The 25,817-nt window shown below is 37.5% G+C and overlaps 1 protein-coding gene and 1 long non-coding RNA gene across 3 annotated transcripts in view; one reads left to right on the forward strand and one right to left on the reverse strand.

The window, feature by feature from the left end:
• TRPC4 (transient receptor potential cation channel subfamily C member 4) overlaps positions 1–25,817 on the reverse strand; it is a 137,596-nt gene that overhangs the window by 25,734 nt on the left and 86,045 nt on the right. For both annotated transcript variants that reach the window (XM_071738066.1, XM_071738057.1), the window contains one exon: positions 12,846–13,182. In XM_071738066.1, the coding sequence (XP_071594167.1) occupies positions 12,846–13,182 (337 nt within the window). The remainder of the gene's footprint in view (positions 1–12,845; positions 13,183–25,817) is intronic.
• Positions 1,935–3,183, forward strand: LOC139793443 (uncharacterized). Its single transcript, XR_011724609.1, has 2 exons — positions 1,935–2,499; positions 2,842–3,183. It is a non-coding gene; the product is annotated as an uncharacterized lncRNA (long non-coding RNA).

Genomic DNA, 25,817 nt, shown 5'->3' on the forward strand with positions numbered 1-25,817 from the left:
TAAAACCTGTCACCACTGCCAACTCTGTTCGTGGTATCTGCTGCAATGTAATTAAAATCAGAAAATTTATGACTGCAGGAGTCAATCCAACACAGTAATTTGTTTCACTAAGTTAATCCTAAGTATGGAATCAATACACTAAGTAAGAGAATTTCTATTGTCATTGTCAATGCTGCACTAAATTGTCCCTTTCCCACAGGGAAGAGTAGTATTTCCAGCAGAATATCTTTGTTGATTCCTTCCTTTGGACATGAAGGAATGGAAAATGTTTTCAGGTGTGCAGAGCACCCATTGCACTGGACAACAAATGATAGAGAAATATTTGATCTCAATGGGAAATTAAACTTGGTTTAATATCTTCAGAGAGGATTGTGTGGAGATTCTTTAATGATGTAAACATTAAAACTTCACTGAAGGAGATATTCCACATGATTGTATAATATATGTTATGATAAAACAACATGGAACAGTTAGATGCATATTTCACGTTATCATCTAGAGATTTTTTCTTGTTTTGACAGCAACACCAATGGAGCTTTTAATCTCTCACAGTGGAATTTGTCCATTTTAGTGTCTACAACAGATGACTGCAGCTCTACCTCGAGGTTGTCAGATATAACAAATATGCAACATCCAGCAGGGTTAAGAAGCTAACGATTATTTTCATGCCACAACCAATTTTGATTCATCACAGTGAGAAAACAGCTGAAAGTTACTGCATGGCAGGGGTCAGTACCCACTAACAGTGACCCTGCTGCCCAAGTGCCACCACAAAGAGAATGCACAGGACTACTAAGCAGGCTCATTGCCCTCCCCTTTCAGGTTGAGAAATGACTTAAACACTTATTCTTCAAATACCTGGTCTCTTCAGATAAACAATATGAACATGAGGGCAGTAGGTCTGGCTCTCCCTTCCCTCCACATAAACAATATGAACATGAGGGCAGTAGGTCTGGCTCTCCCTTCCCTCCACAGTCCCCTCCAACCCTGAACACTGTCCATGTTCTTGCACATACTCCTGCTTGCTCTTCCACTACCTTATAGGCATACATATTAAGCATAACCAGGTCATAAAAAGCAGCTGTTCTGTGGACTGCATATACCCTTCCCATTTCAGACACTCCCTGCTCCAGCTGCAGAAGAGCCCATATAAGTCACCACTGTGCTGCAGGAGCCTGAGCAGCTCCAGGCTCAGAAGAGACCTGGAGGCAAAGGCTGTGTAATATGGATATGGCCTCTAAAACCTAGAGTTTGAGAACCATGCCTTGATTATTTTTATCTAATAATACAGATGTAGCCTCAGGATCATGGGAAGAGAGCTATGGCAAAAAGAGCAGACAGTCACATTGATAGAAAATCCCTGAATAAAAAGGATTTATGGAAATCAATACTTATTCATAGGATTAAATAAAGTCTTTTGTAATTCATCACAATTAAGAATTCCCTTCAAAAAATACTCTAAAACCAGAGCAGAAATAGGATGGGTTGATTAATGAATGCTTAAGTGAGAGGCTGTAGGTTCATTTATGTCTTCTGCTGAGATACTCCATGATTCACAATGAGCCAGACATGAACTGATACAAATGCAACAAGGCTCTTGCTCAGCATCATGTGCTTTAATAGCACTACCTAAAATGTAATAGAATTATGTGCAGACTGAAAAAGAAATGCTGACTAATGCTGCTGCATTTGATCTGCTTTGCTGAAAAGCCAGGGTGTTCTTCCAAGCACTTCCTAGGCTTCAGAAAATAAAATATAATTTTAAAGTTGAGGTTAACGAAGAAGTGCTGACCCATTATAGAATAGTGGAAGAAAGTATACAGCTATTGTAAATTTGATCATTTTGAATTAGAAAAACAACTAATCCAAACTACCAATAATGCCTAAGTCATTTGGCAGCCTGAAGTACCAAGCATATTTTGACATCATAATGGTGGTGTTTTTTATTTTTTTTCTTTGCTCAAGGCAACTCTTACATTCACCCTGATTCAGACCTTGTTTTTCTCAAGCAAACAATAATGGAGAACTGGCAATTCTACATTTTTGTTGTCTGTATTGTAGGTGTGATTGTTTAGCCTCTCTTGACAAGCAAAGTAGGTGCAAACACCAGTTAATGAGACCTGATGGAACTCCAAAGAACTTGAATCTAGCCTGACTGATGGACACTGTGTTAGTGACAGGCAAAGAATCCAGGCATGCACAGTAGAGCTTCCCAGATATTCCCTATTGAGGGCAAATATTTGAAGGTACAAAAAGGCTAAGGCTGATTGCCTCTCTTCATAACTCAAGGGCAATTTCACCATGAAAGCTGAGTTTAGAGTCTTTGGAGATACCTGGTCTCTATGGCTTGGTATTCTGAGAGATGCTCAGTTAATGTAATGAATGCTGGAAGAACTGGGATCTCTGGAGTTCTGTAAATCCTTCCAAGTGTACCTGAAATACAGCATTCTCTGAAATTTCAGAGCCTTTCTCCAAAGTGGAAGACTTCTCTAAGACCTGGTAAGATTACATGATGGAGCTTTCTGAGCAACACACCTTAGGGATTCCAAGTTGTGCTGTTTAAGATTAATTTACAGCCTCATATTCAGAGCTCTTGAAATCTTTTTGTAGATTGTAAGTATGCCTTTTTGCAGATTATAAGTATGTCTTTATGCAAGAAGGAAGGGTAAGGGAGGAGCAATCAGTCAGCTCTTATCTTCACAGGGCCTGACAGAATACAACAAGTGGTACCATCAGGAAAAGTCTAGGAAATTCAATTTTTTTTTTCTTTTAATAAAAAGACACCGATTGTACAAAACAGAATTGTACCCGTGACCTTGCATACTTCCCCTTTCTGTTTAGAAAACTGGACACAACCTGACTATTATCTAAGGAGACTTTTGAGTAATTCCAAAATACAATCTTACCTGACATGACTGAAGAGGAGAAGACATGCTGTGACAAGCCTGTCTAATGAATGCATTGTTACAAGTAGGAAACAGACCTAGACTCCAGGAATTTTCTATTTATTAATGTGCTAAACAGCAATGTTATCATGTAGTGACATAGCTCATGTCAAAGCTACACCTTCTGCAGCAAGAAAGATAAGATCTCAACAGAGCAGAGGGAACAGACTGCAGTCAAGTACTGGGGAATAATTGCTAAGAGGAACCAGCCAAATAAAAAGGGTAGATCTAAAAGCAAGAGCCTTTACACAGTCAAGCTGGGGACAAGTTCATTGCCCAAAGCTCTTTTCACCTCTCTGCAAGGAAACAAGCATCTCCAAGGCAGTAACCCTGCAATCTGCAGGTGACTCAGTCTTCCCATTGACCAAAAGGGAGCCATGGAGCATTAGGCTGAATTAAAACAGATGTCTAACCTCCAGTTGCCTACATTTAGCTGAAGTAATTCCATTCAGAGCATATTTCTACTCTTCTAACTGGATAATCTTTCCTTTATTCTACGTGTCTCCTTGCTCCAACTGTATCCTTCCTATCTTTTCCCATCAGCTAAAATTTCACACCTGCCTCTTACACTCTCACCTACCCATTTGCTGTCAACGTGCTTTTTTTATCATTTATTGCCACTTGAAAGGAAATTAGCAACATTATGCAGCTCTATGGCCTCATTAGTCAAGAACTTAAGTTGGAAAGTTGAACTTGAGACTATCCAGCATTTGTTGCATTCTTTATAACTAGATACTGGAGCAGGAAAAGAGAAATAACAGTGTGGATATTTTGAAACCAGTTGAGATGATAGAAACTAATTTCATTAAACACCCTGTGGTTTTAATGGGAGCAAATAGACAGGGCAAGAATAGTTCAGGGCAAGAATAACACAGACAACTTGAGGCCTTAGGAATGACAGAAACTATGGAGAGCGTTTGTATATGGGCACTGTAAGGTATTACACATGCAAACTGAATAATGCAACCATACGACCAGTTTGCCTGATGCAAGAAAGGAACTAAAATACATCACATAGAATAAAATTGGTGGAAAAAAATTGATTCAGTGTGCTAAATACATTTCCTTTCTGCAGAAAACATTTCTGAACACTGACAAAAAATTTCTTTCTTCTAAAATAAACCCTGCATATGATAAAAACTAATTTTTATCCAAGCTAAAAAAATGGATAGAAGTGAAAATGTTTCTTACTGAAGAACAAAAGGCACTGAAATAAAATACATACTTTCTTGGAATAATACCATCTTTCATTATAATTACCTCATAAAACTTTTAAAAATCCCTAAGAACTGAACAATGGTTATCACATACTGCATATCATCAATCTGTAGATTTTTATGTATGTAGATACATCAATACAGGTACACTGATAAGATTAGTTTTTATTTTATATGTCTATCTACAGACTTAGAATACAAAGCTGTATTTCCAGTCTTGAAATCTTGGGATGTTAAGACATTGAAATGTCTTTTTAAAACTGTGGAACCAATTTTCTGTTGATAAAGTAAGACTTAGTTTGCACACTCACACCTTGCAACTTTAAGAAGGGCCACAGCTCAATACTTTTAAAATTGTTCTCTATCCCTTTAGATAAAGCCTTGGGTTAGACACAATACCTTTTTTTTTTGTGCAGGATGGTAGATAATTTTCAGGTGGTAAGAACTCTGGGCCTATCTTGATTGACCTCAATATCAATTCACAGCTACCGTTTTACTCCCATGGAACATGTCTTTCAGTCCCACACAAAACAAACAAACAATGACAAAAATAACTCCCTTACAAAATCCATTCAAAGATATATTAAGTTCTAAGGCAAAAAAAACTAGCTACACCTTGACTAAATTCCTTACTTGTACTGAAACCCGAGCAAATACACAAACTAAATGCATTTACCAAAAATGCACCAAAAGTTTACACCATCTCCACAACAATGACTTTTACTGTGTATAATTGTGTTTAAAGTCTCACTAAATACTAACATCAAGATTTGCCAAAGAAAGATATGAAAAGGCAGCATCCTGAACTAATTCTGGTTTTAAAAAGATTTGTGGTCCCTAGGCTATTTTTTCCTTACCTTTCCCACAAAAGGTTGGTTGCTCTGAACTATTTTTGTTCCTTACTAAGTGATGGGAAGCAAGAGGTTCCTCAGGGTCAATCTCTGTGTGCCAAATTCAACAATAACCTTTTAGTATGTTTCTGGTAGAACATATTTTTGCTGGACTGTGAAATCGTTTAACTGAAAACTCAACTTTGCTGTCCTATGGGATCTGGAGTTTTTCACAGATGCTCATGATCTGCTCATGATCTAAAGCCATCTGAAGCAAAATCATACTAAGAAATTCAGTGACCTTTTTGATATCTCTTCTGTTTTACACCTGGGCTCATGAATGGATCTCTGCTAAAATTATATGAATGTAATGAGGAACTGAGAGGCATCCTGGAATGATTGAAGGGCTCACAGTCTTTGGGGCATAGTTTCTTAACAGAATACAGATATTTCATAGGAACATGTACAAAATCAAAAACATGTCTTCTGCTTTTCCCTGGGGGACAGGGAAATGGGTGTTTGTGAGGGGAACAACTGTGTGCAGGTCAGGCAAAGAGCTGGAATAACATGGCCAGAGGCACCATTTATGGTTCATCTCTCTTCCCAGGGCAGCTACACTAAATCAAGATGAGCCTAGAAATTGCTGGTTTAAATTATCCGTGCACAAAACTCAACATTGGGAATACTTAATAACCTCAGCTCACTCTTTGTCTTCACTTTCTTATCTGTAGCACCGAATTTAATTTCTTCTCCCATAGAATCAGTGAAGACAAATTTAGTAATGCCTCTGGACATCAGTGAAAAGGTAATGAACAATAAAAGGATTTTGGAGCTTTAGAGTTTTTAGTATGAACCATACTCTGGCAGAGCAGAGAGTTCAGTGCTGATTAAGAACCAAAAGTGCAGGTTTACTCTTGTGTTCAAGGAAAAGTATAATCTCTAAGAAACAGTGTTCAGCTGCAAATAAAACTCTCTAGGCATACATAATGAATTATGATACTATACATATGCATTTCACCCACTGTGAAACAGAAGGTGCCAATGGTTTGGACAATCAGTACTAAACAGCCTCTCAAATATTTACAGCTTATTTTCACCATCTAGTCCAACAGTATCAGATTGTTCAGTTGCTTGAGTAATTATGCAGTAAGACATCCATAAGTAAGTGTGACATCTGTTCCCAGTCTTTAGAAGGGACAGTACCCAGTATCTTCAGACTACACAATTGCTTTAATAACTTGAATAGCAAGAAGCCTGAACTTTCATGGTACTCCTATACATTCCAAAAGCAAATATATGTAATCAGCAGTTAATTTTTAAAGCAGTCTTTTGAGTTCCCTTTGTAAAATGTTCTGAAACACAAATTAACATACTGTCTATCTTACTTACTATCTATTACTTGCTCTTTCACTTTTTTTTTTTTTTTTTTTGGTGTCTTTTTTTCTTTGTTTGTTTGTTTTTGTTTGCCTCTGTAAAACAGGGGTCTGCTAGAGATTAGGAATATAAACTAAGAGAAGATCTTTAATGTCCTGGAGTGTATGTGAAAATAAATTGTAAACCTGGATCAACTGTTGTGCTCAGTATGAATTGGTTGGTGAGGTTAATAAAGCTGAAATTAATTTAAGATGTTCATCCAGACCATTTCAGGTTCATGCACCTAAACCTTCCATACCAGTGGACTGTAGATGGTGATGACGAAGTTGTCATGATCTAGGGAAATGAGAAAGGTGCTGTGCATTTGGAATGTATCATGTACTTACACAGATGCATATAGCACCATTTTAGATTCCCTATATATCCAAGCTGGTGACCCCATGCAGGACAAAAAAAAGCTACAAGATTCCTGTAGTGTATTTATCATTTTTGCTATGAAAGAAATCTCCCTTTATTTTTTGGTTCTCTGTTTAAATATAGTAAAAGGCATTAAATATAGGAAGCTTAAATTGCAGCTGACCTTGAATGTTTAGGGAGAAAATTTGAAGACAGAAAAAATTAAAACCCTCCAGGTTTGATAAGGGCAGGGGTAACCCTGTCCAGTGATCACATCTCTGCCACTGTGGCTGGGAGCAACAGGATTCTGACTGGCTTGTCACTATGGATGAGATTCAGGAACTAAAGATCCGTTTTAGGTGGAGGACACATTTACAAAGGTTTACAAATTTAGGATAGATTTTTTACTAGAATAACAAAATATATCTATGGCTACCTATATTTAACTCGAGGTCATAGCACCATTGGAAGTGTTTTCCCAAAGAAAAAGTTTCCTGACTTTTTTTATCATAATCAAAACAAGATATTTTCCTTTGATGTCAGTTTTCAAAATGGCAGCATCATTCTAGATTAAATCTTAAGCACAAAAAGACACATATGAGCCAGCACCACCAACAACCAAAGGAAAAAATAAAATCACCTACATAAATTATGTTAACCTCATATATTTTAAACCTGGTAAACCTACAAGTAACTAAGTAAAGGGCCCTATTACAACAAGAATCAGGCAGTCTTGACAAGAAGTGGCTCAACTGATGTTTAAATAATTTCATTGGTGGGTCCAGTTTTGGGATCCCCAAGAAGAAAGAGATATTAACTGACTGAAGTGAATCTACTAAAAGGTGATCAAGGTGACTGGGGACAGTACCATATAATGTACAAGAAAAGACTGAGTGAGCTGGGTTTGTTCAACCTAGAGAAGGGGACACAAACGGGAGGGGGGGGGGACAGTACTGATGTCATCCACTAATGAAATTGCTGTTATGAATAACTGGAGCCAGATTTGTCCTAAAGGTGCACATCAGAAGCACAAGAGGTAATGGCTGCATGTTGTAGCATGGAATATTCCAGCTGATACCAGGAAAAAAGCTCACCAGTGGCCAGAGACACAGGCACAAGCTGTTGAAAGAGGTCGGAGTATCTGTCTCCAGAGAAATTCAAGATTAACTGGACAAGGACCTAAGCAATATGACCTATCTTTATAGCTAGCCTGTGTTAAGCAGTAGTTTGAACTAAACGATCTTGAGTTATCATCATGTGCATTATCCTTCTTTCTGACTGAAGTTCCAGCTTCCTCTGGGATTATTTACCTCTTCTGCACTTTATTTGTCACTACTGGTTGCATACTGTTTCATCTCGCTGTCCATATTACCCTTTCTATCGCTCCCTGGATCACATCAATTTTCTAACTGTTAAATTTTTACACAATTTTTTCCTGACCAAATTTAGAAGATGATGCACAGGGTATTCACCTCTATGGTGATGTGAAGCATCTTGATGTGCCATCCAGTTGGATGTACATTATGATAAACCCTGACAAGACTGCACATTCCCATACATCCTACCAGCATTTTGCTCACTACAAATGTCTGCAGGTTGCACAGCTCCCAAGCATTCACATTCTCTGTAGAGCCACACACTCCAATAGTATAAACCACTCTGACAGAAAGGATGAAGAACATATTGTTTAACAGATTCAGTACGGCTGCATTCCTGCCCCAGGCACTATTCTGAACAACATAATTACAATGAGTATTTAAAGATGCCCATAAAAGAGCAAAAAATTCATCAAAACAAATTTTCTTAAAAATGTTCTTTTTGTTCTTCCTGAACAACTGGCAGGGAACTTTTTAACCACATTCACTAAACACCACGTTTGTCTGTTTCTTGGCTTTCTCCTCTGAATTTTGCAGAATTCCCTGGTGAGCCAAGTGCCCTCCCTGAGAAGATTTAGCATGATCACTGCTAGGTTTGAGGTTAGGGCTTAAGGCAGAAAACAAGATATGACAAGCCTACACGGATCAATGTGATCCTTATTTGAGCAGCAGTCAAGTCACACAGAGGATGAGGCTGGGTCCTAATTTTCCCTTTGTCTCACCATTATGCTCAGAGGCCATTCAGCACCTAGATTGACAATTTGATGATAGAAAATATTGTTTTGCCTCACTTTTTTTCATGAAATGTAATTCTTGTTTTTCCCATCCTTTTTTTTCAGTGGTGATGGATTCTCAAATATAGGAAAAAGACTTATGCTGCTGCAGTGTGAATCATCTGGTATACTTGGGGCATCTGAATTGACAGCTAGTAAGATAAACAAAATAAAGTTTCCTTACCAGGATAATCTTGTTTTCTGTGCAAGGGCAGGAGATGCTGACTCTTCTTACCCAAATATTTCTCCACAATTGTTTCTTAAAGCTGTAACTTTAGCCTTGATATACTGACTTGTTCCGTGGATAAGCACCACATAATGTAACAGCACTTGTGTAATCATCTAATCATGTAAAACAAAAAATTAATGCAGAGGTTTCCTGAAGAGATGTTTTAAATATAAAATCAATAGTCTCCATGGAAATGCAGCCCAATGCAGGCTTTTCCTATGAGCTTCCTACTCTAGTGACACTTTTAATATGTAGTAATTAGACACATTCAGCCCTGTATTATATAGTAGTAGGTAAATGCTAATTACTGTTTGATCACTAGAGAGCTTAGTTAGTTATGGACAATCTCGAAACTTGTTAAGTTCTATGAAACAGTGTTTGCTGAAATTCATGTTGACAAGAAGCCTGTAGAACTTCTCTTTCTCTCATCATTTTAAGGGAAGTAGCTATCAAAATGAAGATTATATGCAGAGCTATGTGACCTAAGAGAAAGACAAACAAAGAAATCTATTGTGTCAGAATGTTAATAGTTTTGACATGCTGTAGCTTCTCCAGGATAACCTTTGCTTTGGGAAAATGGTTTTACTGGCTAATGTTTCCAGTTTCAGAGAAAAAAATTAACCCTAGAGCTACAGTAGTTTTGTGTCAGACTTCAACATTTTTCATCTACATGCAGAAAATGCAAAGATATATCTATGTACCTCAGATTTAGGCTCCCTTGTGTCATTCAAGTGTGTTTCATTTACTCTTCTTAAGGATACTGTATAACTGTATAGTTTGAAGACATGAAATGACAGACTAAATTATGCTCTGGAAACTAACCTTAGCTTACTGATAAGGGCTGAACAAAACTATTTTGTTTATTAAAAGATTACAACACCACAGTTTTCATGTCTGGGCATATAAAACCAGCAGGTTTTGGCCAAGATTCATTCCTTTAAAGAAAACAACCAAGCAAGAAAAGCTGAAATAAGACACGTTCATCACACACTGAGAGCTGAAGTGTCCTGTGGAGATGTGTGTCTGGCTCGTTCAATGGGAAATTAGGTAATTAATCAATTGCCTGAGATTATGATGTGTGAAGATGGGACCTGGATGAGCTAAGGAACTGCAACAACCAGAATCTGAAAACTAAACCTGACAAATGTGAAGCTGGAATTACAGGAAATCACTAGTTAGGAACTGCTAGAGACCAGTGTGTAAAATACAGTGGTTGTAAGAGATTTTGGAAGGCACAGTACCTCTGAACACTACAGTCTAGATTGACCACAGGCTATCTGACCTCATGGTATCTGACTATTGATCTTTATTCATGCTCATGAAAATTCTTTTATGCAAGCAGTTCCCTTGACACAACCTCTACTGCTTGCAGAGGAAGGACATAGTCAGCACAAGATGTACCAGCATAATCTGGCCATATGAGTCTACACTGCAAATATTAATGCTGCTGTTAGTAGTAGTAGTCATCTTTATAGTCAGAATTCTCTAGGATAATGGCTTCTTCAAACAAGTGCTTTGCACTTTTGAATTACTTAAACCTTTTTGTAAACAACAGTGTCAGAGGCTGAGGGTAATGGTGGTTCTTCCTGTTCCCACTGCATGTTTTCTGTAGCAGAGTTAGTCAGCAAAATTTCAGAACTGCCTCTAGCTGAAACTAACCCCTACCCTTCTCAAATTTTGCCTTTTTCTCTGGGCTCTACCTTCTCTGTTTATAAAGGCAGATTAATGATGAAATCCACTTTGGTGTGACAAGGTCTATGTGTCAGCTATGCATTTGTTCTTATTATCCTACATTCCAAGGATTCTGTGAAAGCTGGAGAGACACTGACTACCTGATGCTTTGGACAGTCAGACAGAAGAGCTACTAGTGTCTCCTCTGGGCATGGGACAAACCAGGAGAGCCCTCTTCTCTTCCTCAGCATTGTACATTTATTTCTATGGAACTAATATACCAAATAATGATTTTATACTGGTTTCTTCTTTTTTGATGGCACAAAACTGGGAAAATTTACTGGGGTATTTTATTTTTAATTATTAAATGTGAATCTCACTCACTGAAGTTAGTTTGACTTGTCTGTAGAAAATGCCACTCTAAGCAGCCTACCAGGTTGATTAACTCCTTTGCTGCAACAGTAGATATTGGCATTTTTAATTCTAGGAACAATATTTCCCCAGAGAAGGACACCACAAGTTACAGTGGAGGCTGGCAGTGAGGGCTGTTTTACAGTGTGCTGTCATGAGGAACTCTGAGACAGGAGTTCATCTCTGGAAGGCAAGTCCTTCCAGGAGGCTCCTGACAAGTCAGCATACACAGGGCTTTCAGACATCCATCCTCTTTGCTTAAGTGAAAAACAGGTGTAGCCTTGCCTCCTGCTTCCCCCACTGCTCCACCAAGGAACATATAGAGGAAAAGCCACTGAGTCTTTCCTCCCTGGAATATAAGGCACTGCCCATTAGTGTATTATAAATTCACCACTCCACTTTAAATTTTAGATGACCAATGGTACCAAATGTCTTATCAGTGTAGTTGGTCTACAAAAAGGAAGGTGTCTAGGAAAAGTGTAGAAGTGAAGAGAAATAGTATCTTAATGGGAAGCTCTGGGAGTCATAAAAGTATCAAATCCACACAAAAATATTTCAGAAAACCTTGTGTATGAGCTTGACTATGTGATGACAATTTAAATGAAGACATAAAACTTCCTGTAGTTAAGTCCATCCTTCTACAATTTCATTTCAGTCAAGACTGAGTATATTTGGCCTGACATGGTCCAATTTTTGTCAGTTTCTAAAACAAAAAACAGGGAAGAGAACACAACACCAAGAGAGATACCATCTAGCAGGGGAGACTTGTGAAGGTAGAAAGTACCTTGAACAGTCCAACCTCATAGGACTGAGCAGTCCCACAGGAAGACATTTAAGGTTGACATGACCCACACAAATAATCCTACACTGCTCAATTATCCTACACTGAAACTTTTATTTAAAACTCTTAGGGCAGATCTGATCTGATTTTCCCCACGATTTAAAAATGGTAGGGGGATTTTCTTTTTCCTTCTGATATAAAATATGTTTTTTTTCAGCGAGTGACAATTTCTTATGAATGGTTTTGTACTGCATGTATATTTTGGTGAAAATACTTTTTTGATGAAAATGCTAGTCAGTGTTATTTGTAATAGATATATTTTTCATATTAGAAAGAAGCATACCTAGGTATCCAAGGTTAAGGATAACACTCCAATAATGACACTGTCTCATCGTGATACCTGTAAAATTATTATTATGGCAAAAGAACCCTTTTTCAAAAGAGAAAAAAAAAAAAGACACAAAGAAAAAAGATGCACACTTTGAAGAATCAGAACAATTTCTGGCCTAGAGGAAATAGATATTAAGAAACATTATCAATATATATGTTCCAGGGCACTGCTTAATCATGTGAAGGAAACCCCAATATCTTTTGTTCTCCCTCACTAAAATATAAAAGATGGTGATACTTTTTTTTTTTTTTTTTTCCTCTTTTTCTTTTTAAACTCTTTCCAAGTTGTCTACTACTCTTGCTCAGTATTGGAGCAGACAGAACATTTGCCTGTTTGAGTAAGTCAATAATCCATGACAGACTCTACTTTATCTTCCTGCCTCAGGAACGATTGACAAAATCACGGGGTCAAAAAACACTTTTCACTGTATTTTCTTTAGTAATACATTTACCCAGGACCCACGGTAATATCATCCACTCGACGATGGTTGGTGGTGGTCCTTGCATGCTCAGGTCTGACCTGTCAATGTGCTGAGAGGCAAGCAACAGCAGGAACAGGAAAGTCAAGTAGGATGCAGTATGGCAGATAAATTTGATAAATGGCTTTCTGATGAACAGCCCTAACGGGCTTTTGGGAGCTATCAGGTAGCACACAGAGAAGACTGGGAAAAGGAGTCCTATCACAACACACGTCAACATCTTCACAGCCCAGTGTCGTCTCCTCCACCCGGGGAACTCATCGTACCAGCGGGATGCGAGCAGCTGCTGGCAGTTGGGCTGAGCAACAAACTACAGAGAGAAAAGAAGAGGAAGACAGTTAGTTTCTTGTTAATTTTGTAAAGTGATTTCTACACTGTCTAAATTACTTTAAATTTAAATTTAATTTAAATTTAAAAAAAAACAATTTTTGTGCAGTTTGTGCAAACCGACTCATACTGATAATAGCAGCAAGGCAAGACTAAGTGACCCTTCCCTTCCTCCAATTCAAAAAACAAAACATAGTACAAAGCCATCAAAATTCACTTTTCACAATAAAGTTTGATTTCCCCATCAGTTGAGAACACAGAGACAATGGACTATAGAATATATGTACTTCAAAAGATGAGTTACAAACTGAAAAACAAGTTCATAAATACTTCCACAATTCAACCAGCAACATTTCTAGAGAATTCATAGAATGTCAAGTGGAAGCCACCATGAAAATGTAAAGTACAACTGAGACCTGTAAACAGTGAAACAGAATTCCACAGCCATGAACAAACTATTCTCAGTATGTTCCCTGTTAGTTCTCTTAAAATGAGGCTTACATGCTTTTACACTGACAAAACACTCACAGAAACATTACCTAAGACTTGTACAAGATGAACCAACCAACATTCCCTGGTGCTTCACTAATCCCTGTTAGGTTAAATTCCTACCCTGTACAATGTTTTAGGGTCTGCCTGTTCCCTATGACGTGATTTCAGGTTTTAAAATGTGATCTTTAAAATTGCATTGAACAACAAAAAAAAAAAAAAAAAAAAAAATCCAGACCCAGTGAATATTTTGTATTTTTCAGATAGATTTTCAAAGAAACTTTGAAGTGTATTCCAGGGTTTTAATTAAAATTTTTATTTGATCGCTAGTTCCTTTTTTTCCTAATGCTTTCTTTAAAAAGGGGACACTGAGTAGTAGCATGATAGACTTGACATAAGAGAAATACATTAGAAACAAAATATGCACTTGTTACATTTAATTTTTTTAAAAAATAAATAAAATAAATAGAAGCATTTCCTCATGTTACGCAAATGCATGTATGTTTAAATTTGATTAAATTAGATGAATACATAAGAAAGCTATGCACAAACTTCTTTAGCTTATTAATTAATAGGATAATTTACACCAGATAATTACAGATTTTAATTCCAATCAAATGCACTTGATTTGGGAATTTACATTATTTCGATAATAACCACAGGAGCGAAATTCTTTTAGGGATGAAAAATAGACAGACAAATTCTCAGTTTTTTAAATCACTGGGATTTCTACAAAATGCTATTTAGCCTACAAAATGAAACGAGAGTCAGCATGCATTTTTCTATATATGTCTGGGTCTTGTCAGAAATGTTAACTGAGCCAAATTAAAACCTGGTGTATGTTAATGAAATGCCAGTGTCCTGAGCAGAGACATATTTGCCTACCAGACACCACGACTGAAGATGCCCCTGATTGTACTGAAAGACTCATGCCATAAGCATCTTGAAAACAGCCTTAAAGAACAGTAACAGAACGTTCACTTCCAATGAGAAGAAATGCATTCACCAGGTTTCAGGGTACTTCTTTCAAGACAAAAATGTCTGGAGTAATGTTGCATGCAAGATGGTTTCTAAACTATGTTTTTGCCAAGTTTTTAACAGCCCTCCCCCTAAAAAATCTTTTACCTTGCTTTGTAGGTGTAGTACAAATTAGTGCTTTGTTTGACCAGTGAAAAGTTCCTGTGTAAAATATACTCGTTTTTTTTTTTTTTTTTTCCCTCCAAAGTGTGCCAGATCCATGTTTGTTTCCCTTTGTAATATGTACAATATGTTTCCCTTTCCCATATGTAATATGTATATTACATATACTTTCACCACAAAGTAATCGGTTCCTAAGCATTACCTGTGTCCCTTTGCTCAACACTTTTGAGGTGCTGTCACTGTGCTGGGGACCCAGGTGAAGGAACAACTTCCAATGGTTAGTGGTTGGTAAAGGCTGGTGGAAGAAAAAGGGAGACTACTCTTTGCCAAACATAGGTAAAAATGGAATGTACTTCCTTGCTCCAGTGTGGAGGAAATAAAGACATTTTTATCCAATGTCCACCAAATACTGGGCTACCCTGGGGTTGAGAAGACCAGAAGTGATGCAGAGGTACCTTGTACCACCACAGAATCACAGAAATCACAGAATGTTAGGGGTTGTAAGGGACTTGAAAGACCATCAAGTTCAACTCCCCTTGGAGAGTGCTCCACACTGACTGGGCAATAGATGCTTGGTTCTAATCCTTAGATTAGAAGAAGGCCAATGGCATCCTGGCCTGTATCAGGAACAGCATGGCCAGCAGGTCCAAGGAAGTGATTCTGCCCCTGTACTCAGCGCTGGTGAGGCCACACCTCGAGTTCTGTGTCCAGTTCTGGGCCCCTCAGTTCAGGAAGGATATCGAGGTGCTGGAGCAGGTCCAAAGGAGGGCAACTGGGCTGGTGAAGGGACTCGAGCACAGATCCTATGAGGAGAGGCTGAGGGAGCTGGGGCTGTTCAGCCTGGAGAAGAGGAGGCTCAGAGGAGATCTCATCACTCTCTACAACTCCCTGAAAGGAGGGGGTAGCCAGGGGGGGTTGGTCTCTTTTCCCAGGCAACTCTCAGCAAGACAAGAGGGCACGGTCTCAAGTTGTGCCGGGGAAGGTTTAAGTTGGATATTAGAAAGAATTTCTTTACTGAGAGGGTTATCAAGCATTGGAATGGGCTGCCCCAGGAAGTGGTGGATTCTCCATCCCTGGAGATGTTTAAAAAGAGACTGGATGTGGCACTCAGTGCCATGGGCTGGTAACTGCAGCGATAGTGGATCAAGGGTTGGACTTGATGATCTCTGAGGTCCCTTCCAACCCAGCCAATTCTATGATTCTATGATTCTATGATTCTATGATTCTATGATTCTATGATTCTATGATTATATGATATTAGATTTCTTCATGTTGTGACTGAATGGCTAAGGTACTCTGTGTTAAGGGCAAGGACTGCTGTCTGAGGGACAGAAACTTTTTCCAAAGAGCAAATTTTTCCAATCCTAGAAACCAAAGAGTGAATTTTTTTAATTGCAATTTAGGATCTACAGTGTAAATGCTGCTTGTATAGACTGTCTCTTTCATTGCATTCAGAATTCACATATGGCTATACAGGTCAAGCAAATTTATTGGTGATTAATATATTTTATTACCAATTCTGAATCGTTTACTCCCTAAAAAACCTTTTTCTATACAGAAAAAAAAAAAAAGTGTTCATGACAAAATTCTCTGGTCAAAGGAGTTCTATACCCTATTATAAACATTTCTATTAAAAATTAATGTAAGAAGTGGATGGAGAAAAGACATGCTGCAAGCCATAATATGCTTCCTGTAGAAAAAGATGAGATCACCTTTAGGATGGTCATGCTGTAAAGCTAAGTAGCCATATAAGTCCTCTGCTGAACTGGGAGCTCATTTTTTTTTCCTAATATTTTGCACATTTAGCATTTTACAACTAGCCGAAATAGAAATATTACATGGCATTTATTTCCCTGTTCTGCATTGCCTATGCCAAAATATTTTCACTGTAGTACATTTTTTCTTCCTTAATTGGAGATACTACATTCTGAGGCATTCAAAGTATTTTTTTTACTGTCAGCATTATGTTGTATGTTATTTGACTTTGACATTGTCTCCATATAATTAGCAAAAAATCAAGTTTATATTTTCATATTACAATGGTTTCCAATAGCTTCCAGCAGTTTGTAATTACTCAAGGGATTTTGATGTAATGATCATTCCTGGTTGCACATCTTTGGCTCCTTCATAGAGTCTGCTTGTCTGAAAATGTTTTGGTATTCATTTTCTTAATTGTCATGCTGAGAATTGGCTCTTTCCTGAGACTGGTGAAAATCAGAATCTATTTTTTTTTTCTATATCACATATCCTTCAGCCAATAGGAATGATGAAGAAATAACACAAGTTATAATGGATGTACCTAAAATATTTTGGCATAGGCAATGCAGAACTGGGAAATTAGTTTTACAGAATATTTCTATTTATGCTAGTTGTAAAATACTCAGTGTGCAAAATGTTGAAAAATATTTTCTCCCAGTTCAGCAGAGGACTTACATGACTACTTAGCTTTACTGTGTGATCATTCTAGAGATGACCACATCTTTTTCTACAGTAGGCATCTTATGGCTTGCATATGTATTGTCTTTATAGAAATAATACTTTTCTAAATGAAATTACTTTTACAAAATCACATATCATCAGAGTAAGTCAATTTAGTTCTTTACTGTAGAAAAATGTTACCTTTGAGCATCTATTTCACTGTATTAGGAAGTACACAAAGATGTCGAAAAATCCGCCCTTGTAATAGAATGCTCATTTTTACCTTTACAAAGGAGTCTAATAAAATCTGAGGTCCAAATTAAGTTCTCATTCTCAGATCAATAGGTGGTTTAGTATATGTAACATAGAAAAAGAATGTGACTTGATATCTAGAAATTAAAGCTGTCAAAGGAAAGTGATTTCATTTTTGACTTATGTACAAGTGAGTTACGCTGTAACGCAAAGAACGGTCCCTGATAGAATAACAGATGAATGTTAAAGATCTTTTTGGGGGGACAAAGCAAAAGAAAATAGTTATCATTAAGGGCCTCAGTAATACTTTTTGAAAGTCATGGACAGATTCTCTGTTGTGCTATTTTGTACTGCCATTACAGCCAAGCTGGTGGGAAATGTTAGCTCTGAGGTCTGCTACTTTGCCATAAACATTTTCCAGTGATTGTGTTCCAGTTCAAAAGGAATTAAGCCCTATTCTTTTTCTTTCTCTAGAACAATTTACTTTTCATAATTTACATATTTTCCAGTTATTTAATAAAAACACAAGCTCTTCCAGTTATTAGGTTCAAATTTAGATGTCTAAATTCTTTATTTACTGCTTGTGAAAAGTATATTTGCTTGGCACTAATGACAGATTCAACTCCCAACCTCATTAAATGGAATCCCAAATTTGGTAGTTTGTTTCTCCCTCTGGAGACATCGCTGAATAGTCTTCCCTATGTCTTCCCCCAAAGATTATATTTTTGGGTTTCAACACTTACTCTGTGAGGTCTGGTTCATTAAGACAAATAACATTTAATTGCAATTAAAATGTTTTAATGTTAGTGACTGGATGACACTGCATTTTCCTTTATAAAAGCTAGGGACTATGTGTTCTGGACTCCTTTGGGTATAGTTACACTGTCTCTTTTCTGCATCAGGCCAGAAGCCCTATTTCCTCTGCCAGTTACTGTGAATATTCACTTGTCCATCCTCAGCCTGGTGCTGACTGGAGCAGACTATCATTATAATTGTAAATCTTGATGGATCTAAACCACTGGGTCAGATTTTCTTTATCTCTGTCTGCAGCTTCCTCATTAAAAGAACAAACCAGCTCACTCAGCATCAGAACACTGTAGCTCTCCAGCTTGTTTATCACCAGGGCAACTTGTGTCACATCAGGTCCTTATAGGAAAACAAGGAAAATCACAGCATTGATGCCTTCATCACAAAATACAGAGTTTATACTGCTCTCATCAAGAACAGAATACAATGCCAGTTTTGCTTGTTCGTTTTTTAATTGTAATTATCCTATCGTTTATCTGCAAATATAAGGAGGAAGAAAATGAAAAGAAAATGAAAAGAGAAGGCTGAAACACTTCATTAAAAGGATTAATGGACATTATTATACAAACAATGGAACTGCAGTTTTTATTTTTAACATTTTATATTTTTTTCCACATCAAAACAAGCAGAAGCTCCTTATTTGATTCACTGCTCCTTCTCAGCACAGAGAAAACTATTAGATATCTATTAAGTCAAGACTTATCTATAATGTCAGTGATTTTAATAAATTACTTAGAAAATGCAACACTGACTGAAACCAGAATGCAGTTTTTAGGAACTACTTATCCATGAAAAGCCTTGTTCAAACTTCCATGTGGTAAAGAAAAATCAATCAGTTCTTGGGGTTTTGGATGAGTATGTTAAATAGCTCCAGACTTGAGAACTGGGATGCCCATTCCGGGCAAGTGTTGGACTCACCACAATTGAAAACATTTCTGTAGGGAAAAAAAAATTAACCTCTCCAAGTATTTTCAGAGCAAATAGAATGTGAACTTCTGTTATATTGCATCCCTGTTTTCAGCTGCTGTGTTTCCATGCACAGCAAACAAAAATTAAGACAGATATTCAGATGCAAAGTCTTATACTTGAGACAGAATAATGCTCAGCAACAGCCCAGGCTGGAATTCATTGTCTAAGGAGTAGTTTGGCAGAACAGACCTGGGGACACTGATAAGCAAGAAACTGAATATGGCTGAGCCCATGAAGTGCAAATGTACTGCCTGGGATGAAGTAGTACAGCCAGCATGTCAAGATATGTAAAAATCTTCCTCTTTTGCAACTGTGAGACTACAACTGAAGCTCTGCGTCCTGTTTTGGGTCCCCCACTACAAGAGACACATGGGCAAACTGATGCAACACAACATTTCCAAGGGGTTACAGGGCTGGAGGGGGAGCTGGATGAGCTCAGCCTCAAAAAGAGAAGAATCATGGTAGGGACTTACTTTCTGTATTAACTAATGAAAGGAAGGTTATAGACAGAAGCATGCATGCTTTTCACAGGAGCACAATAAAAGGATAAGGATGGTCAGAGACTGCGTGAAGGGAATTCTGGTTTGATCTAAGGAAAATCAGATCACAAAGTTTTGTGAGTATTCAAAACTTTGCTGGGCAATTTACATAGCAACTTGATTAAACTTCAGTGTTAATTTAGTTTTGAGCAGGAAGTCAGACCAAAGGATTCTGAGGGTTATCTTTCAACTGATTATTTTTGTTTAACTCCACATACTTACTGCATTAAGCTAAGCAGTATTTTCCAGGTCAACAAAATCACAGAAACATAGAATCATTAAGGTTGGAAAAGACCTCCAAGATCATCAAGTAAACCATCCAACAAACACCATCATGACAACTAAACCATGTCCTGAAATGCCACATCTACACATTTTCTGAACACCTCCAGGGATGGCAAATTTACCACTTCCCTGAGCAGCCTGTTCCAGTGGTTGAAAATTCTTTCAGAACTTTTTTTTCGCACTACCCAATGTAATAAGATACATTTTAATTTTGTTTACAGGTTTGAAATTTAACAGGTTTTGAAATTATTTATTTAGGTTTTAATTATTTTTATAGAAACACAAAGTATTACTAAGATCTTTTTCACCCTTTGAAAAAATGCAGAGCCTCTCTCTCTGATATCGTTCAACCATATTATCACCAAACAATACATAAAAGCTTTTCAGCTGTTCCAAACACTTGTGCTGCAATAACCTGTGCATTGTGTCTAAGGAAAAAGACATAATAGACAAATTATTTGCTTAGGTCTCTCTCACTTCAATCCTGCAACTCCCAAAGAAGCCTTTAGACACCTCTGACACCAAACATGATGAATGCATCGATAGTTTTAAATAAATTGACTTCTAAGAGAACAGAAATAGTGGTTCATCATTCTTCCAGTATTCATTCTAACGATGAAAAACTATAAATACATTTTGCTGATAATCTCAAAAGTCTAATTTCATTTTAGGAGACCCAAATCAATATATTTGCTAAGCAATATGATGAGAAAGCCAACAACGGAGTCATGCTGAACTCCAAGGTTTTCTACTTTCTTTCATGAAAGAAGGCTATTTACTGTGTGAAGCTTCTGTGGAAATGAAGATGCCAAAATTCCCCAAAGTAAGTTTGAATCCAGTTTCTTGAAAGAATAGCACTCATTTGAAGACGGACTGTATGCAGAATAAGGGAGAGGAAGGAAAATAAAACCACAGACTGATTACAAAACGTTTAAACTAAATAAAGCAATAAACATGTAGGGTGTTCTGGCTTTGTAGATTTATTAATGCTCAGGAACAGAATGTATACAGTCACTCAATCTGTTTTTCTTTCTCTTCAAATACTTTAATGATATAATCTCAAAGTCCCTCTTGTTTAACTTGGCTATATCTTTATCTGAGAATGTTAAAGGTTGAGAAATTAAATTAATCACCAAGTTCCTGCACTAAGAGTAGGCTGAAATAAAAGGTCTTGGCACTGATTCTTAGTGACCATTTGCAGGAAAAATGTAGGTGAGTCTGTAGTAGATGCATCAACTCTAAGTCAAGTGTGGCCTTCATGAACCTTCCTTCTGTCCTTCAAAGATGATGTTTTTCAATTTGTTCATTACCTGTGCAATTCACTTTCCCAGTTTTGACTTAAATGTGTTCAGAGGAACTGCTCTTGAATGGCCATCTGACAGCCACCATGTACAGCTTCTGAGGTTTAAACACAGAACGTGAACCTTGGAAAGAACTGCAGGGACTGTAATTGCTCAAAAGCCTTGCCCTCCAAAAGCTCTTTTAGACTTAAGAATAGGGCATGGTTGGAGAAATTACCTTCTCTTTTGAACAGATCTAAGACATACTTTGCTTTCCCATAATGGGAAAATACCTACAATAGCTCTAAATGGAATTCTGTGTACCCAGCATCTACCAGCCTGGAAAATTGATGTCTGTCCCTGAGTAGTTCTTTCACCTTATGAAGATGTCCTATTTGTGGCAAAACTTAAACTTTGGTATCTCAAATGAAAAGCTGGAGGTACCCTCACTGTTCTCACACAGAGAGATGTCTGAACCTTGCCACTTTTTTTTTATGGTGAATAACCAGAGAAGCACTGAAGAGCTTGTCTTGAGTTTGCCTGAGTCTCTTTTAAGGATATTCATGCTACACCAAGACTGATGAAATCAAATAGTAACTGAGTTTGGGCACTGGACCCCGGTCACCCCCAAAATCTATTTGCTTTTCCCTGGTTCTAGTTTTGACCTCTCCAGTCAGCTCCATGCAAGGCAAACCTACAACTTGGTGAATCCTGTTTACATATAAATCCCTAGTATCACTTGTTCTTACAGTAAGGCTAAGGTCTGCTTTCATTTAGCAGTACAGACAATGTCTCAAAGACAAGTTCCTTGTACAGTATTTTACTGAAATACATGATATGTTTCTGATTAGACTGGTGTTTCTAAAATTCATTGCATGGTCCCAAAACCTAGATAATTTGGGAGGTATTTTCGTTTGCCCAACTTCCATAGCTATTTCTTATGGAGATAAAGTAGAACACATTGGCTTATAGTTCCAGCTACAAGAATATATTTTATTTTAAAATGTGGAAGAAAAGGACCATGTACAAAAAGCTAGAGGTGGAAGACACATATGTGGAATGATATAAGCAAAAGCTTTGTTTCAGTCCCTGAAGGTTTGAGGCTACATTCTTCATCTACAAATCACAGACAATTTGCTCAGTGACAGAGAAATACACTCCTTAGGCTGTTGTCACTGCTTGCATGACATGCATGCCCTAACTTCTGCTCCAGCAAGTCAGAAAGAGTACATTTCTAAAAAAAACCTGCTCTTTAATCCCTGTGAAAGGTAGCTTGCTGGTACTCTGAAGGAATATTTTCTGCTGCTTCCCTTGTGCCCTTCTGTGCTGTTAAGCAGATATATCCTGATCATATGCATGAAATCATTATTCCCTAAGCTGAAATTGATTCAAGAATCAGACATATGCTATGATTTGAATTAAAAAAACCTTATCGTATACTAAGGGATAAGTGAAAATACAGGAAAAATCTGAAGAAAACCTGCAACAACACTAAGGTTCCTACGTGAAGTTCAATTTAAATTTAGATTGAGCATGTGCCTTTCCCATCTCCTGCACTTACAATTAACATACAGGCTTTTAGCAAAATCAGCCAAAAGCCAAAGGCAGGCTGTGTGAGTCCTGATCTAGAGTCACATTCAGTATCCATTTTTTTCACATTATCCAGCCTGCAGCTGAATATTACCTCTATATCAGGTAATCAGGTAAGCAAGACCTCTTCTTTATCAAACATCCCTCTCAAGTTTACTTTGGAAATACCCCCTTGCTAAGGTGATGGTGGTGAGATCCCTGGTCCTCTCTCTTCCTTACCACTGTCTACTCTTAGCCAGTCAGCTCCATTGCTGACAGTGCTCCCAATTCCAGCCTCCATCACAGCAACAAAATTGTGGTTTCCTCACCTTCCAAACACTTCAGTGAGAGGCAGAGAGGATGGCAGCCCAAACCATTCGTACTTGGTAATAGATCTATAACATCAACTAAATGACATGGTAATTCTGCAGGGAAATAGAGGCAGTATTCTAAGTTTTAACTGCAAGCTCCTTAAGACCTTCATTTCAGACCTCCAAAGATAATCCAACACCAGGCGTTGGTTTGTTGGTTTTTTTTTGTGGAGAACTTTAGCAACCCCAACATGTGATCTGACAGACAAACTCCTTAATTCTCTAACCTTGACAGGTCACAAAGGCAAAAAACTGGCCTCCTGTTTTGAAATGACTTGATGGCAATGTATCTCACCACTGCTTTGAGGGAACATTTTCCTTCTTCTGAAGTATTGAATTTGCTGCATTTGTTACAGAACCCAGCTTTTCCATGGAAATTGAGAGATAATAGAAGCCAAAGGCCCCAAGGCTGAGAGAGTAACATTTATTTTTGTATTGGCAGAATATTTATATCGGCAGTGTTATGACAACAGTCAATTAACATTAACTGCAAGTGTAAAGGGAGGAAAGCAAAAAGGAAAGGGATTTCTTTGCTTTAATTTTAATGTTCTGAGGTAGTATCATAGTATTTGTTGAAATGCTGGTAGAAGAACAATATACAATTGCTAAATAGTCTATTTAAATTTTTTTCTGTGTGTTTTTACTACTTTTACTAAAAAGTATCATGTTTTGTTCCAGATGGAAAAAATTCTGTAAACTGAAAATACATGTTCTATCTTCACATGTAATAAATAATTTTGCAGTTTTTTCCTTCCTTAGTAATTTGAAAATTCATATTTCTTGGTTATTTCAAGCTCATATGTAAAGTTAAATATCTCTGGAGGACTGCTACAATATTAGTAACAACAGCAATCATCTTTCTGTACCCTTAAAAAGAAAACACAAAAATGCTTATTATCACTTTATGACATGCCAGGGTATATACCAGCAAACACCTGTGAGAGAAACTAATGTGGCCAGATGTATTAACAGGAGAGAGAGACAAGTATCTGTCACCCTCTGTACCCTTGATGAGAGCTTCGCAGAGATTTCCAAGCACACTGGCTAAAATGCATCCGATTCCTCAGAACCTGTCATCAGATCATACCACAACTCCAGTTAGAAGGGACTTCATGAGGTCTTTTGTCCAACCTCCTGCTCAAACCAGGGTCACCTATGAGAGACACAGGGGTGTTCAGGGCTTTAGCCACTTAAGTCTTGAAAAACTCAAAGGGTGGAGACAACAAAACCTGTCTGGGGAACCTGTGCCACCGCCTGTCTGTCCTCAAGAGGTGACCTGATCAAATGTCTAATCATTTCTATAACCAAAACATGACCTGTCCAGACTGCATGAGAGAGGCCTTGTCCCTCAAGCAAGACAAATTCTTATTATAGATTCATAGAAGCATAGAATGGTTTGAGTTGAAAGGAACCTTAAAGATGATCTGCTTTGACTTTTCACCTCCAACAAACTCTAATTAATCTAAGCCCATTAAATCTATATCTGTAACTGTCTATAACCAGTCCATGATAGTACATAGTAAACTTCATTTCTCTCTGAACTTAACTGCTAAGGCAAAAATAGAATAGAAGGTGCATCTTCGATTACCAAAGGGATGCCAGTAAAAAGGCCATCAAGGTTCATCTGTCTCAGTTTAAGGGGCTTTTCAAGTTCTCAGAATAACAGAACCCCAAGACATAAAGAAATCAGCTGATATCTACTGTTAGAAACATTCCAGAAATTACATGCTATTAATAACATGGCAAACCTTTTTTACCTCCTGTTACACTTTCAGATTGTCTTAATGTCAAACACTGTAACTGAGTTATGTCTTTTTGTGAACCGCAACAGGTCTAATAATGAAGCCCTTAAGGTTAGCTATTTAGAGCAAACTCTAATTTAAATAACCACATTTCCCTGGTAATTGAACATTTTTAACTTTTCTGTACATCAGACAGAGCAGAACATCTCCTTTTCCTCTTCATCTACCTTAAAAAAATCCCACAAACAAACAAAAACTGAGCCAGATCCTGTACTTGGGCAACAGAGAACAGGCAAGTTGCACTTCATAGTAGTGAAGATCTGCATTGCTCTTTCTCTCTCACAGGTGTTAAGGACCCTCACATTTTTTACATCAGGAATTTACATCACATTTTTACATTCAGGAATGACTGATAAAGAACATGCCAGAGGATGTTCAGCTCTTAATTAATTTCTTCTCCTACTCATATGCATTCACCTTTGGCTTTTCTCCTTTTTTCCATTCAGAAAATCCTTCCTTATCAAGTTCTTGCTTGTTTGCAAGTGCTCACCAACCACTAAGCTTTTTCTGCTTCTAGCAAAATACTTCATTTTTAAAAATCTTTCCTCAGAATGTCTTACTTTTACAAAGTGTATCAACAACAATTCCTTTAGCTTCTTCACCAAAGCTTTGTATCTTTCACCAGAGGAGTATCTGATACTAATACAATCATGGAAACAGGAAATATCAAATTAGAATGACAGGGCCTGAATTAAAG

Source organism: Heliangelus exortis, chromosome 1 (genome assembly GCF_036169615.1).
Source record: "Heliangelus exortis chromosome 1, bHelExo1.hap1, whole genome shotgun sequence".
Taxonomy (NCBI): domain Eukaryota; kingdom Metazoa; phylum Chordata; class Aves; order Apodiformes; family Trochilidae; genus Heliangelus; species Heliangelus exortis.